Below are 14,159 nucleotides of genomic sequence, written 5' to 3' on the forward strand. Positions count from 1 at the left end.
GAATCTGGATTAAACAGGGTTGATCCGTCGTTACCTCGTTATATGCACACATCGCGTTCCTTGTAGCCATCTGTGTGAAAACCTTTCCAGACGTTGACTGACGGCTCGGGACGATGAGCCTCTCGGAACAAACACGTAAAACGCCTCCACCTGCATAAAGGTTCTGGTGCTGGCGCAGAATGAGGCTGGAGAAGCTCCGTGATGGACGTGATGGCGACGTTCAGGCCGCCGGCGTCCTTCTCATCGGGCCGCGCTCCATTCATCCGCCTGCTGTTTAATGTGACGAGCACGAACGACGCAACTCGGATTAAAAGTGCAGATGCGGGTCTGTTTTAACCCATGAACGGGACAACGTGCGCGGGTCAAGGCCAATCACTGATGACTAATAGGCTGCTAAACAAGGAGCGTCTGCGGGTTTAATTAGTGACCGGCAGTGATCGCTGTATTCGGACCGTCCCTCGTTTCACCGAGACGTTCTTCGTTAGTTATTCATGTTGTTATTTTATGTTGACTTGGTTCAGAGGCACTAATAAGTCACTAAGGCTTTTATGATCGGCCACGAGGCTCTTTAGCCCGTGGCCTGTAATCGTTTTATCGGGTTAGTTGAGCAGCATCTCCTGCCTCATGCATGTTTAACCGGACCCACGGAACCAGCTCCGGACCGTTCTGATGCGGGTCACCCGAACCCTCCCAGCAGGTGAAGACAGGAAGCAGGTGGAGCCGACAGACAGCACAATTCACACACGTGCAATGGTTCCCGTGTCGCCGTGGACGTGTTGCCATGGAAACCCAGTCCTTTACGACCTCCTCCTCTCCCCTCTGCGGAACCGGAGGCTCATCTGGAGGGGATTTCATGTCTCGCGGCTGCACGAGGGTCATCCGATGATTCACACGTTGTGGATTCCTCCCGCGTTGCCGTGAGTGCAGCCGGGACCCGCGCGCCTCCCCGCGGCCACCCACTGCGACGAGGCGTGGGTTCACTGGAGCCGCGCTGGCATCACCGCGTGCAGCGACTGTACACAGTAACACAGTGATCGGGAAAGATGTTTGCGAACGTTCCCGAAGTCTGTATTTGCTGTCGGTGTGTGCGGTGACAGACTCGTTTTCCCGTTCTCACATTATAGGATCCTCACGGTTCCAGCCGTGAAGCTCACGTGGAGGCGCGTGTTTGCTTTGACCTCGATGACGACACAATAATGTTGTTGTCTTTTTGTCGTCTCGTTGCTTTGTCATTTGCCTCCTATATTTTAAAACGGTTTAGATTAGATTAGTACACATATTTTCCAATAGACCGCGTGATGCCTGAGTGGTCACTCTGTGGTTGCATGTCAAACACTGGATTATGTTTTTATGGTTTTTCCTCTTCACTTTCAGTTTAGATAAGAGACTTGTTGATTGCGTAACTTCAGGTTCACCGAGGTTGTTTTGCGTCACTGCTGCTCCAATTTACAGCTGAGAGGATGAGTTTGGTTGTAATTATAGAAAATATGAATCTAGTACATCTGTTTTAGGTTTAGCGTGTGTCTATAGATAATCCACTTCAGAGCTCATGAAAATGACAAAAGTAAAAATAGTGCATAAATCTGCTTTTCAATATAAACATATATTATTCCCTGATCTTATCGCTGCCGACTCTGCTTTGATTATCATGAAATATGAAAAAAGAGCAAAATTTTTAACTGGCATATGACAAATGTGATTCCCAATAATCCGACCAGACCAGTGTCTAAATTTAAACGTGCGGCCATGTGGTGAGATCAGCAGCAACCTCACAGAGGTCAAATGTAAAGAAAGAGGTAAAACTAACCTTTAAACGGACACAAACAGCAGAAGACATAAATCTAGAGGCTGAAGTAACGGATGCCTCCGTCTGTGAGCGGTGACTGGAGCAGGACGGCAGCAGACGCAGTCTGTGTCGCCATCTGTCGGCACCGAGCGGCACAGCAGGAGCCGAACCCGCCCGGGGTTCCGTTTTACAAGGGCCACGCCGTAACGCGATCCAGCGCAGGAGGCCCAAAATAAAAAGCACGAAGCCGTTTAAGCTGGAGGTGTAGGATTCCGTGTCAGGGAGGTCAGAGGTCGAGCCGTAACTTATCCACTCCAGAGCCTCAGTACAACGGGAAAACACTGATGCTGCGCTGTGAAAAGACCTGTTCGATGGTTCAAGCAGCAGAAAATTGGCTTGAAGGGTTTTAAATTGTCCAATTACTGTGTGTGCTGTTAATATAATGTGATTGGTTTTACTACTGGTTTGGGATTATGAGGCCTTTTACTGCTGCGGCTGCCTGCTTGCCTGTATTATGCTGGAATGTAAGTAATCATTATTTTTTATAGGAGAAAGTCCTGTTGCAGCTCCCCAGAAGGCGAAGTGGCTCAATTACGTCGCTTTTTTTGCCTCCGACGGAGACGAGTCCCTCGTGATCCACGGTTCTTCTGTCTGTCCCATTCACGACGCAGGCCTGTATCGTAACGCAGCTAAAGCTCGAGGCAGCGAGCGCCCGGCGCTGATCCACCGGGCCATCGGACGCGTCATCGCGCTGAGAGGATGAGCTGCTGGGACGGATTACACCGCTTGACATTTTTCCCCGACCAAAACTGCTGCTTAAGCACTTTGATTATGAGAGCCCAAAAAATAAAGCTATGACGAAGGCTGATCAATTCAGGGGATGTTTGATGCTGTTGTGCTGCTGATGCGGCTCAGTCGACCACTCTCTTCTACCTGAGGTCAAACGCTTTGTTAACAGTGCTTCACACACGTTGATGATGACGTCATGCTTCTAACTTCAGAGCCAATGTTATGATGACGATGAAGCACAAAACAAACTTCAAAACTTTGCTGTCAGTGTTTTATTCCTCATAACATCTTATTTCTTATTTCTCGCGATGCTTCTTTTTTTGCGTTTTTGCCGTGAACTACGGAGGCTGAAACGCTTCAGTCTGTGATCATTTGGGGTCTTGTCTTCTTCCTTTCCTTTGTTTGAGGTTTCTGTGGATGGTCTGCTCTATGTTTTGCATTTCTTTGTGGTTTTGTGCCCCCCGGCCCCTGGTTCTGTTCAGTAATTCATCCGTAGCGCAGTGACTTTTTTACAGTCCACCATATACTTGTATGTGAAATCCATCCTGCTTAATTCAGCAGCCCTCATCTTTTACTGAACAACCTTGGGCAAAGCGTGCTGAAAGCTACAGCTTAAACTGAGGTCAACCAGAAGACAAACCTCTGCTGTAAACACAAATCCCTGAAGGTTTTAAATCAAATTCTTTTTAATACTTTTAAATAAAGAGCCGTGTTCTTGGTGGCTGGGATTCGGTGGCGCTGCCGTCTTTTGCTCGGAGCACATCTGTGTTCACTCAGTTCCAGCTTCACGTCGCTGCAGGAAGTCCAGGGTTTAGTCTGTGTCACATGAAAGCTTCATGGCTGTAGACGAGATGGAGGCGTGAGGTGAGAGCCTCAAGGAGAAGACGTGTTCTCATTTACATTTCTAGGAAAAATATATGCGTTTATGATTGAGCTGAACAAGTCTGAACGACATCATTCAGCACCAAACTCAAGACAAACAGAACCCAGTGATTGTTGCAGGATAAATGTTTGTTTAAAAAATGAATTGAATGATTTGAATGAACTCTCAACAGTTATTTAATTCAACTCATCAATTCAGCTTGAAAAGTCAGGGCAACTTGTTTGTCTGCATTTAAACTAGTTTGGATTTATGACGTTACAGCGTGTGTTTGTGTGTTTCACGTGTTGGAAGCTGGGCATGTTTTGGTTTGGGGCTAAGTTGAACCACATGTGTCCTTCTGCTGTTTGACAAAACTACGCCACAACTTTAATTAAGGCACAGAACTAATCCAACACTTGGGTTTTCTGGGGGGAGTTTTTGTGTTTTTGTCAGCAGCTGCTCTAAAAGTGTGTTAGATGTCGGTTTGTGTTTGTCTGATACAGAAGCAGAAACTGTGCTTTAGACAAAAAATGGATTTGGGTCCAGAGCTCCATGGCCTTAATCTGCAGGCTTAGGGCGACAGGAAGGGCCCTCCGCCGGCTCCTGTCTCTGCCCACTGCCTTCACGCCTGGCGCTGCCGCGGTGAGAAAGCAGCCTTCATGATGGCTCTCAGCGCCTTCGTGTAGGTGTGATTGACTCTGTGAACTTTAGGAGCCGGAGCCACATGTGCAGCATCAGGCCAGCAGGCGACCGGGGGGGGGGGGGGGGGGGGGGGGTCGTGGGTGAGGAGCTAAATCCGCTTGGCCCAGATGACGATGGCGCTCAGGCTTCCTGCCAATCAGAGCCCGGCCAGCAGCCCACTCTCACCGAGGCCGCGCTCACAGAGCAACAGAGCGAGGCCGCCACCACAGACGCGTCTGCATGTGAGGCGTCTGCATGTGAGGCGTCTGCATGTGAGGCGTCTGCATGTGAGGCGTCTGCATGTTAGGCGTCTGCATGTGAGGCGTCTGCATGTGAGGCGTCTACACGGACGCATCTGCATGTGAGGCGTCTGCATGTGAGGCGTCTGCATGTTAGGCGTCTACACGGACGCGTCTGCATGTGAGGCGTCTGCATGTGAGGCGTCTGCATGTGAGGCGTCTGCATGTGAGGCGTCTGCATGTTAGGCGTCTACACGGACGCGTCTGCATGTGAGGCGTCTGCATGTGAGGCGTCTGCATGTGAGGCATTTACACGGACGCGTCTGCATGTGAGGCGTCTGCATGTAAGGCGTCTACACGGACGCGTCTGCATGTGAGGCGTCTGCATGTGAGGCGTCTGCATGTGAGGCGTCTGCATGTGAGGCGTCTGCATGTTAGGCGTCTACACGGACGCGTCTGCATGTGAGGCGTCTGCATGTTAGGCGTCTGCATGTTAGGCGTCTACACGGACGCGTCTGCATGTGAGGCGTCTGCATGGACGCGTCTGCATGTGAGGCGTCTACACGGACGCGTCTGCATGTGAGGCATTTACACGAATGCGTCTGCATGTGAGGCATCTGCATGTAAGGCGTCTACACGGACGCGTCTGCATGTGAGGCGTCTGCATGTGAGGCGTCTGCATGTGAGGCATTTACACGGACGCGTCTGCATGTGAGGCATCTGCATGTAAGGCGTCTACACGGACGCGTCTGCATGTGAGGCGTCTGCATGTGAGGCATTTACACGGACGCGTCTGCATGTGAGGCATCTGCATGTAAGGCGTCTACACGGACGCGTCTGCATGTGAGGCGTCTGCATGTGAGGCATTTACATGGAGCTGCTGAAGCAGACGGGACAACATTATTCATATCAGCTCATTCCGTCTTCATGCTAAATGTGTCTACAGTGGTTTTCCTTTGTCATCAGATGGATGACACACAAACACACACGTAAACATACACACAGGCACACACACACACGCACACACACACACAGGCACGCACACACACACACACACACACACACACACACACCAGAGACTGTTTTTCCCTACATTTGTTTCAAATATCAAACAGGCCTGACGCAGGCGTGGCACCAGTGGAATGGTGGAGTCTGTTGCTAGTTTCAGTCCGAGGGTAAAGTCTCTCTGAACAGCTGCCAAAGCGCCGAGCTCATCTGACCAGCGCCGGCCCAAAGTGACATAACGTGGAGCGTCGAAACACTAAAAATGCTGTTCCCTCGTTTCATCCATTAGATGCCAGTTGTGTTTGTGCCCTGCTATATTTATCAGTAGGCAGGTGGTACGGATTAGTGATGCTCTGTGGGATGATACGTGCTCCACGCTGGGATATATTCTCCACAGGCCTGCAGCGCTTCAGCGCTACCTGAAATGTCCCTTTAAACGTCGCTGTGTCTGTTTACTTCACCCTCAGTCCCTGCTTTTCGTTCATCAGCTCCTCAGTTTGTTATGATTCACCGAAAACCCAGTTTAAATCCTTTAGACCAAACGGCTCTATGGCTTTCTACAATATCCAGTCAGACAGAAAGAATCAGTGATTTTTAGGAAACATTTCTCATGAAAGGAAAACGTGCGTGGAGCAGACGTGCACACATCAGGCAGATCCTCTGTGCGGATGCATTCTGAGTTCTAAAAGTTCAGCCTGCAGCTCCTTCACAGTTAATGGGCCACGGCCACGCAGGGAACATAAAAGCGAGACGTGGGATGGGGGAGAAACAACAAAAGACGGATGAGCACAATAATGAAATGGAATCTCGTCTTTTGTCTGAAAAGAACATCAAAGAGATTCTTAATCTCAGGAGGCAATACTTTGTCATCTGACGCGTGTCCCCTCCGTCTCCCAATCCCTCTCATGATGAGATGGATGATGATGAACATGCATATGGGAGGGAGAGATGGGGGGAGGGAGGGAGGGAGGGAGGGAGGGAGGGATAATACCTTCTGAATACATGATGAATGTGGTCATCAGGCTTAAACTGACTGGGGGGCAAGTGGTGCACGGAGGGCGAGAGCGTGCGTGAGTGACACTGAGCACCAGCTCTGCGCTGCAGCCGCCGCAGTCTCTCCATCCTGCTCTGGACCGGACACGCAGGGGGACAGTTCCCACAGGAGGCGCTTCGTGCTCTGAGTCCGAGGCAGCGATCGCGGTCGGCCGCATCCTCGTGCGTCCGCAGCTCTTCCACAGCAGCTACGGTCCCGAGCTGCTCGGCGTGCACAGACTCAGGGGGAGAGAGGATGCTGAACAGCGCGACCGACGGCGAGGAGGGGGAGGGAGGACCCAACAGCCAGGGTGAGTGATGGAGGGACTCCTCGCCTGTGGGGCCGGAGGCTGCAGGCGTCGGCACGCGCGCCGGAGACTTTGGGAAAGTCGGGAAGAGCTTCATGTCACATTGTGTTTTTATATTATGTAATAACATAAAAACTAGCATGTGTTGTCACTGATGGATGGTGCTCACATGGTGCAGCCGAGGGGCCGGACCTGCTCTGCCAGAGGTTTGTCCTGTGCCGGATCCGTCTCTTTGTCAGACACTTGTAGCTCAGAGCTTGGAGCTGCTGAGTGCAGCGTCCGTGACGCCAGCGCTCATTGTCTGTCGCATCTCAGCCAGAGGCCAAAGCTGCCTTTCGTAACGCTGAGTGTGCAGTTCAAGTGAGGGGAGAACATCTTACACGACGCAGCAGACCGTTTCTATTAAACCACTGCTGCTTTATGTCATTTTATTAAGATTTGTGATGTTTTAAGAGCTGTTTGGCTGGTTGGCCTTCATCCATGTGGAGGTGGACTAGTTTTAGTAATGATGGTCAGGTTTGGTCACACCTGGCTGTTTGTTTAAAACTTAAGAGTCAGGGGAGGCTCCTCTGTTCACAGCAGATACCATGGATTAGTTCTAATAAGTAATTCTATCTAATAAATAAGTGAAAAATCAAAGACTGATAAGTTGACGGCTGATTGATTGACTGTGAGCAGGAGATGAGAAAGGCTCAATGCTTCTATTGCTGAGGTTCATTGACCTTAGACCATTTAAAGTGTAGCACGTGGTTTAACCCAGTGGAGGCAGCAGAGGTTCAGCAACAGTATCAGTTCAACCAGACTAAAGCCACTGACTGACTAATTATGAAGACATTTTACTGAACATAACTAATAATGGTGTTAGTGGATCATTGGATCAAACTGATTCATTGGCTTTGTATCATCTGCTCGTTCTATTTGATGGATCAGTAACAGCACAGATTTGAACATGTTCACAATGAGCTGATGACTTTGCTTTTATTGATTTTTATTGTTCTGCAAAACACTTTAAAAATAGGAGTTTATTCAGTTCTTAATTCGAGCATTTATATATATTAATAATAAACAGTAAGCATCTATAAACACATAAATACAATAGTACTGAAAGACATTTAAAGTGCATTTAAATGATTTGTTATTGACAGGATTTACAGTTAAAGTAAAGTAACGATAGAAGCAGAAGGTTTGTGTTAAATTGCTGCCTGAGCAGGTTTTAAGGTTGCGTCCTCCCGTCCGGTGGCGTCAGTGAGCTCAGACTGAAGGACACGCAGGTGGATGTGCTGTGCGTCTCCAGCGTCTCTGCTGATCCTCTGCTGCAGCTTCTCGCTCGGCTGGAGTTCTTCACCTCACTTTCATTTTGCACTTATGTGCTCGTTTCTGACTGGTTTCTTTGTGATTTCCTTGCAGCTGTTTTGTGGAGCTTTTAAGTCACTTTGAGCCTCTTTGTGGTTGATTCTCTAAACACAGAACCACATCTCGTCGTCTGAGCTGGGAGACATTTTAACAAACAGTTGATTTGCGAGATAGGAAACATCTTAGCTTGAAAGATGTTGGTTGTGCTCTTTTGCTGTTAAACCCTGAGATGTTTAACACTCATCAGTCTCTATTCAGTGCATCAGAGTTGAACTGTTCCAGTTCCATGTCTGCTCCACACACTCACTGATGCTCACTTTGCTCCTGTTTAACTGATGAACCTGCGTTGCCTGAGTTTGTGCTGGAACAGTGTGGTCTCATAACCAGCAGAATGCCAGTGTTGGAGAACATGTGTGCATGTGTCGGAGCTGCAGAAGTGTCAGTGGATTTCAGTGGCAGCCACAGTGCTTTGTTTAAGAGGCTCCACATCTGGTCCCAGCTGCTTTGCATTTTCAGTAGCTTGGTGCCTGTTCTTCCTCCTTGATAGACTTTTTTACAGTAGTTGGTGTTTGCTGCTTTATTCATAGCTGGACATGTTCCCTCTAGGTTGAATGCAGTCACTGAAGTCAATGGGTAAAGAAGGTTTCCTCCTCCTCCCATTTATCTTATCTCTGACGCTCTGAATCAAAAGCTTCCTCAAGTATCTGCAGAATGTGCTCATTCTCACTGGTGACACTTTAACCTGCTCCCTCCGGATTTTATCTTCTACAGTAAGGCTGCTCAAGGTTTTAACACACCTGAGGACACCGAGGTCCTGTGTGTATGTGTGTGTGCGTGCGTGCGTGCGTGCGTGCGTGCGTGCGTGCGTGCGTGCGTGCGTGCGTGCGTGTGTGTGTGTGTGTGTGTGTTTGTGTGTGTGTGTGTGCGCATGCCTCTTTATTACGTTTGTCTAAACAGAACATCAGAACCACCTCCTGCTATAATGAAGTCCATCTCCGCTGAATGGAGCAGACAGTGGAGCATTCCTATGTCTAGACTCTCCCCTTCAGAACAGACGGGACTCAACCAAAAGACAACCTATTAAATTATTAAATTATTAACCGCTCACATGAGCAGGACACAGTGGTTAACCCGCTCCAGTGCTTCAGGCTATTTATAGGCCACACTGTGACTTATTACTCAGCTTGTTGTTCCAAGTGTTGCTTGTAAAGTTTAATAATGACTTTGATCAGATCCTGGTTCACAGCGTGTCAGATGAACCAGCAGGCGTCTGAGAGTCAGACCAGGCCACCGGCGCGTGCGGCACAGCGAGGTCCAGCGACGACAGTGCTTCAAATTAAACAAATGACTTTGTGGTATTAGCTCTAATTCCTCAGTTGCAGCCAGAGAGGTGAAATGTGGGCTTAATGTAATTGTGCGCTGGCTGTGCAGCTGATTGGTGCCATCCTCTCACATGCAGCAGTTAATTTCTGCTGGTCTCTGTGACTCCAGCAGCTGCTCGATAATCCCCTTGAGCCCGTGTCCTATTAAGCTTTTAAAAGCCGCTATAAACTGTCCATTTTGTAATAGCCATGTCACATGAAGGGGACAAATCTGCACCAGCAGCAACCTTTCATCTGACCGGTGCCATCAAGTCGTAGTCACGGCTCTGCCTGATGCTCCGCAAACACAGCAGCACGTTCAAAATCTCATCTGAGGCGATCATGAACCCTGAACCTGGGTAAAAGAATTCCCAGTGTTAATGTGCAGATGCAAAGGTCAAAGGTCACGTTGTCTTAGATATGATTTTGTGTGTAAAATAGCTGAACGTGTGTTTAAGATGTGTTTCAGGCGTTTTACATGTTTTAATGGATGTAAATCATTTATGAGTCACAAGAAGCTGCGCGTCCTGATGCAACAATGCTTTTATGCAACTGAAGCTACAGGAACAATGCCGTGAATTAGGAACCAAAGGTGACCTGGTGTTTTGTGACAGTGCTGCTCATCTTCACATGAGTCACAGCAACTCGAGAACCCGCCGCACCAAGTCTTCTACATCTACAGAAATATCCAGAGTTTTTACTGCAGCTCTATAAACATTACACTTCAGTTCCAAGAATTTATCTATGTAGGTCACTCCTGGTAATCTTTAATCTCTTGATCAATGATTCTTGTGTGTTGAACCTGTTTTCTGTGCTCTGGTTCTGTTTGACCTGGGATACGACACATTTACTGGGTTCATCCAGATTCTGGACTGATGCCATAGACATGAAAGTTGCCTGATGAGCTTCTTTCCGTAATCATCTTTGAGACGTTTATGAGCTCCAGTAAAATCCTCAGCGATGCTTAGAGTTGGAGCATGAGGCTGATTATTTATTTCTCCAGTATTAAAGCATCATCAGTCTGCTCCACTGTCACTATTATCCTACAAGCAGGCAAGTGTTTGACTGTGGTGACTTCCCACAGACTGACGAGACGAGGCCACATAAAGACAGAAAAAATAAACACGTGTAATGCAGAGCTGAGCCATTAAAAGCTTTGTAAAACACAAATCCTAAAATGAAGACAAATAATTCCTGGAGTTTTTTCGTGGCGAAGCTTTGAGAACGAGGTTTTAGTCCTGGTCACAACAGAAGACGATGATCTGTCACAAAGCTTTGAACAGTTCATGTTAGAGTAATTCATAATCAGATTTTCAAATATATAATTTTTTAGAAGTAGAACTAAAGTGATTGTTCACTTCTGTTCAGTGGTTGTTTTGTGCTTTCTTTTCTCCACATTTAACGCTTTGGGAGACATTTTTGCTGCTTTTCATTTCTTTCTGCTCTTTGCACTCGATCTCTGCGGTTTTCTGCTTCTTCTTATGTGTCTTGTTGTTGTATCAATTTTAATTATTTCCCATCTGTTTGTTGTCTGTGGTCATTTTCCTTCTTATTCGGGTCATTTTTGATATTCCTTCAGTTTCTCTACATTCTCTTCATGAAACGTTTGTTGTTGCTGTTTGATATTTGCTGTTTTCAGTTGAGGTCAGTGTTGTTGGCGCGTTAGAGTCAGTTAAGGTCTAGGATTAACTGGATTTGTTTCGTATTAGAAGTGACATCCTCATATGTGGACACGGGATTAAGAAAGTGATTTGAGTGATCGGAGGCAATGTAACCGAGACGTCCCACTGGTTTCAAGTCATTTTAGGAGCCTAGAAAATTACAAAAGTCAGTGAATGCTCTAATCCATCATGCGAAATCAGAAAAACAGCCTGTACGGAGAAACTGGAGTGTTTCTAATACTGAGGATTTGAAGCTGCATGAGAACGGGCTTCGACTTGTTTGTCCTGTTCTGCATGGATTCTGTCTCAGCTTCTATAATAATGGCTGAAACGTGACTTTGTAGTGAGTGTGTGAGAAAGGCTGCCGGTGTGTCTGCGTTTCAGGTGATGGGAACCCCAAAGAAAGCAGCCCCTTCATCAACAGCGCCGCCGGCAGCGTGGAGAAGAGCCAGCAGTACGACGGCAAGAACATGGCTCTGTTCGAGGAGGAGATGGACACCAGCCCCATGGTTTCCTCCCTGCTCAGCAGCCTGGCCAACTACTCCAACCTGCCGACCGGCAGCAAGGAGCACGAGGAGGCCGAGAACAGCGAGGAGGGGGCCCGTCCGTCCAAAAAGCCCGTCAAGGTGCAGTAAGACTTGTGCGTGATCATAACAGATCACACCAGATCACACCAGATCACACCAGATCACATCAGATCGCACCAGGACTCCAGATCACACCAGGACACCAGATCACAACAGATTACACTATTTCACACCAGATCACATCAGATCACACCAGATCACACCAGGACTCTGTCACGGCGCTCTAGGTAGCGGACCCACACGCACAGCGGAGACAAGGCTCAGTGAACAACAAGGGTTTATTCGAGCTCGTGGTCAGGCAGGCAAGGGTCTGTACACAAAGACGGCGGGTTTCAGTACAAGGATCTGGCAATCGGTGGTCAAACGACAGGCTTAGGTCGGACTTACGGCAAGGCGGTATCACAGGTGAGGCGGAAAGCAAGGTCAGGAAAACAGGATCGGTAACGAGACAATATGTGAGTTAACGCTGGATTGCTAGCAAGGACACAAAAGACAATCTGGCAAGGTGCTGGGCTGAGAGGTGGTGCTTAAATACTAATGAGAACACAGGTGAGTAATGATTGATAGAATACAGCTGGTGATATCACGTGACTGCAACATAAAACTAAAACAAAGGTGACAAGACAAAACCGGAAGTATGAGAAAATAAAGCAGGAAGTGAGTCCAGACTGTGACAGACTCCAGATAACACCAGAGCACACCAGAATTCCAGCTCACACCAGATCACACCAGATCAAATCAGATAACATCAGATCACATCAGATTACATCATTTCACACCAGATCACACCAGAGCACATCAGATCACACCAGGACACCAGATCACACCAGGACAACAGATTACACTATTTCACACCAGATCACATCCGATCACACCAGATCACACCAGGACTCCTGATCACACCAGCATTGACTGAAGTCTGAGGCCGCTTTGTGTTTTCCAGGCCCCTCAGCTAGGCACCCTGATGGGAGTGTACCTACCATGCATCCAGAATATTTTCGGCGTCATCCTGTTCCTGCGGATGACGTGGATGGTTGGGATTGGAGGCGTCTTTGGGTCCTTCATCATCGTCTTCATGTGTTGCTCCACCGTGAGTCAAACATCAAATTATATCAGTGGCCTAATTGGGGCTCGGGCTCAATAATCTGTTATACAACAGCTGATATAATATATAATAGACGCTATAATTATAATGTGTGTTGTGCAGCTGCTGAAGGTGACACAGTAAATCCTGGCATAAGCCAATCTGCCAATAAGCCCACTGACCTCCCACCACTTCTCCCTCTGGACAAACAGGCCGAGCGTCATAAACGACGTCTGTCCTGTGCTTCCTTTCAGACCATGCTCACAGCCATCTCCATGAGCGCCATAGCGACAAACGGCGTGGTGCCAGGTGAGTGTCGGCAGCGCGGGCGTGGGGGGGGCAGAACCCAGCAGTGACTCCTCTGTGTCTCTGACTCTCAGCTGGAGGCTCATACTACATGATCTCTCGCTCGCTGGGGCCTGAGTTTGGTGGCGCCGTTGGGATCTGCTTCTACTTAGGCACCACGTTTGCAGGCGCCATGTACATTCTGGGCTGTATTGAAATCTTGCTGGTGAGTTGCATTAATTAAGGCAGATCCAGGTGTGAGTCGACCTTTGACGCCACGTTGACTACTCTTTCAGATTTACATCGTTCCTCAGGCCGCCATCTTCAAGCTGGAGGGCCTGGAGGGGCCGGAGGCTGAGGCGGCGCTGCTCAACAACATGCGGGTGTACGGCACCATCGTGCTGAGTCTAATGGCAGTGGTGGTGTTCGTGGGGGTCCAGTACGTCAACAAGCTGGCTCTGGTCTTCTTGGCCTGCGTCATCCTCTCCATCCTGGCCGTGTACGCCGGCGTCATCAAGACCGCCATCGACCCGCCCGTCTTCCCGTACGTCACGCCTTGATTTTATCCAGCGCTGACAGAGCGCAGAGGTTTCCACCACTGACGCTGTTGTTTGTCTTTGCAGCGTCTGCCTCCTGGGGAATCGAACACTTCTCTCCAAAGGATACGACGTCTGCGCGAAGTTCATCGAACTGGACAACGAGACCGTCACCACCAAACTGTGGAGCTCCTTCTGCGACTCGGACTCTCTCAACGCCACTTGTGACGAATACTTCACCAACAACAACGTCACCGAGATCCAGGGGATCCCAGGGGTCACCAGTGGCATCCTGGCAGGTGAGTGCTCGCTCATCAGGGCCTGACCCCGGATCAGTTCAGCTCACGCGCTCATGCTTTGCTGTGTCTTAAAGAGAACCTGTTTGGTAACTACCTGGAGAAAGGGATGGTCCTGGAGAAGCGAGGCCTTGCATCTGACGCCGATCCCAACGTTCCCACATCCAGCACCAACCGCTACGTCCTGGCCGACATCACCAGCTTCTTCACCCTATTGGTTGGGATCTACTTCCCCTCCGTCACAGGTTAGCGTCACACGGACTCGTGCATGAGCAGTGGAGGTGTGTGTTTTCT

The 14,159-nt window shown here is 48.8% G+C and overlaps 1 protein-coding gene across 5 annotated transcripts in view; it reads left to right on the forward strand.

The window, feature by feature from the left end:
* LOC114858263 (solute carrier family 12 member 5-like) overlaps window positions 1–14,159 on the forward strand; it is a 28,336-nt gene that overhangs the window by 2,385 nt on the left and 11,792 nt on the right. For 3 of the 5 annotated variants that reach the window (XM_029155274.3, XM_055510438.1, XM_041071660.2), the window contains exons 1-8: window positions 6,365–6,705; window positions 11,462–11,703; window positions 12,608–12,754; window positions 13,003–13,057; window positions 13,129–13,259; window positions 13,330–13,577; window positions 13,657–13,868; window positions 13,943–14,110. In XM_029155274.3, the coding sequence (XP_029011107.1) occupies window positions 6,651–6,705; window positions 11,462–11,703; window positions 12,608–12,754; window positions 13,003–13,057; window positions 13,129–13,259; window positions 13,330–13,577; window positions 13,657–13,868; window positions 13,943–14,110 (1,258 nt within the window). In that variant the 5' untranslated portion in view covers window positions 6,365–6,650. Of the gene's footprint in view, window positions 1–6,360; window positions 6,706–11,461; window positions 11,704–12,607; window positions 12,755–13,002; window positions 13,058–13,128; window positions 13,260–13,329; window positions 13,578–13,656; window positions 13,869–13,942; window positions 14,111–14,159 lie in introns of those variants that run through there. The other 2 variants (XM_041071662.2, XM_041071661.2) reach the window with 2 other exon arrangements.

The sequence above is a fragment of the Betta splendens genome, chromosome 7 (genome assembly GCF_900634795.4).
Source record: "Betta splendens chromosome 7, fBetSpl5.4, whole genome shotgun sequence".
NCBI lineage: Eukaryota > Metazoa > Chordata > Actinopteri > Anabantiformes > Osphronemidae > Betta > Betta splendens.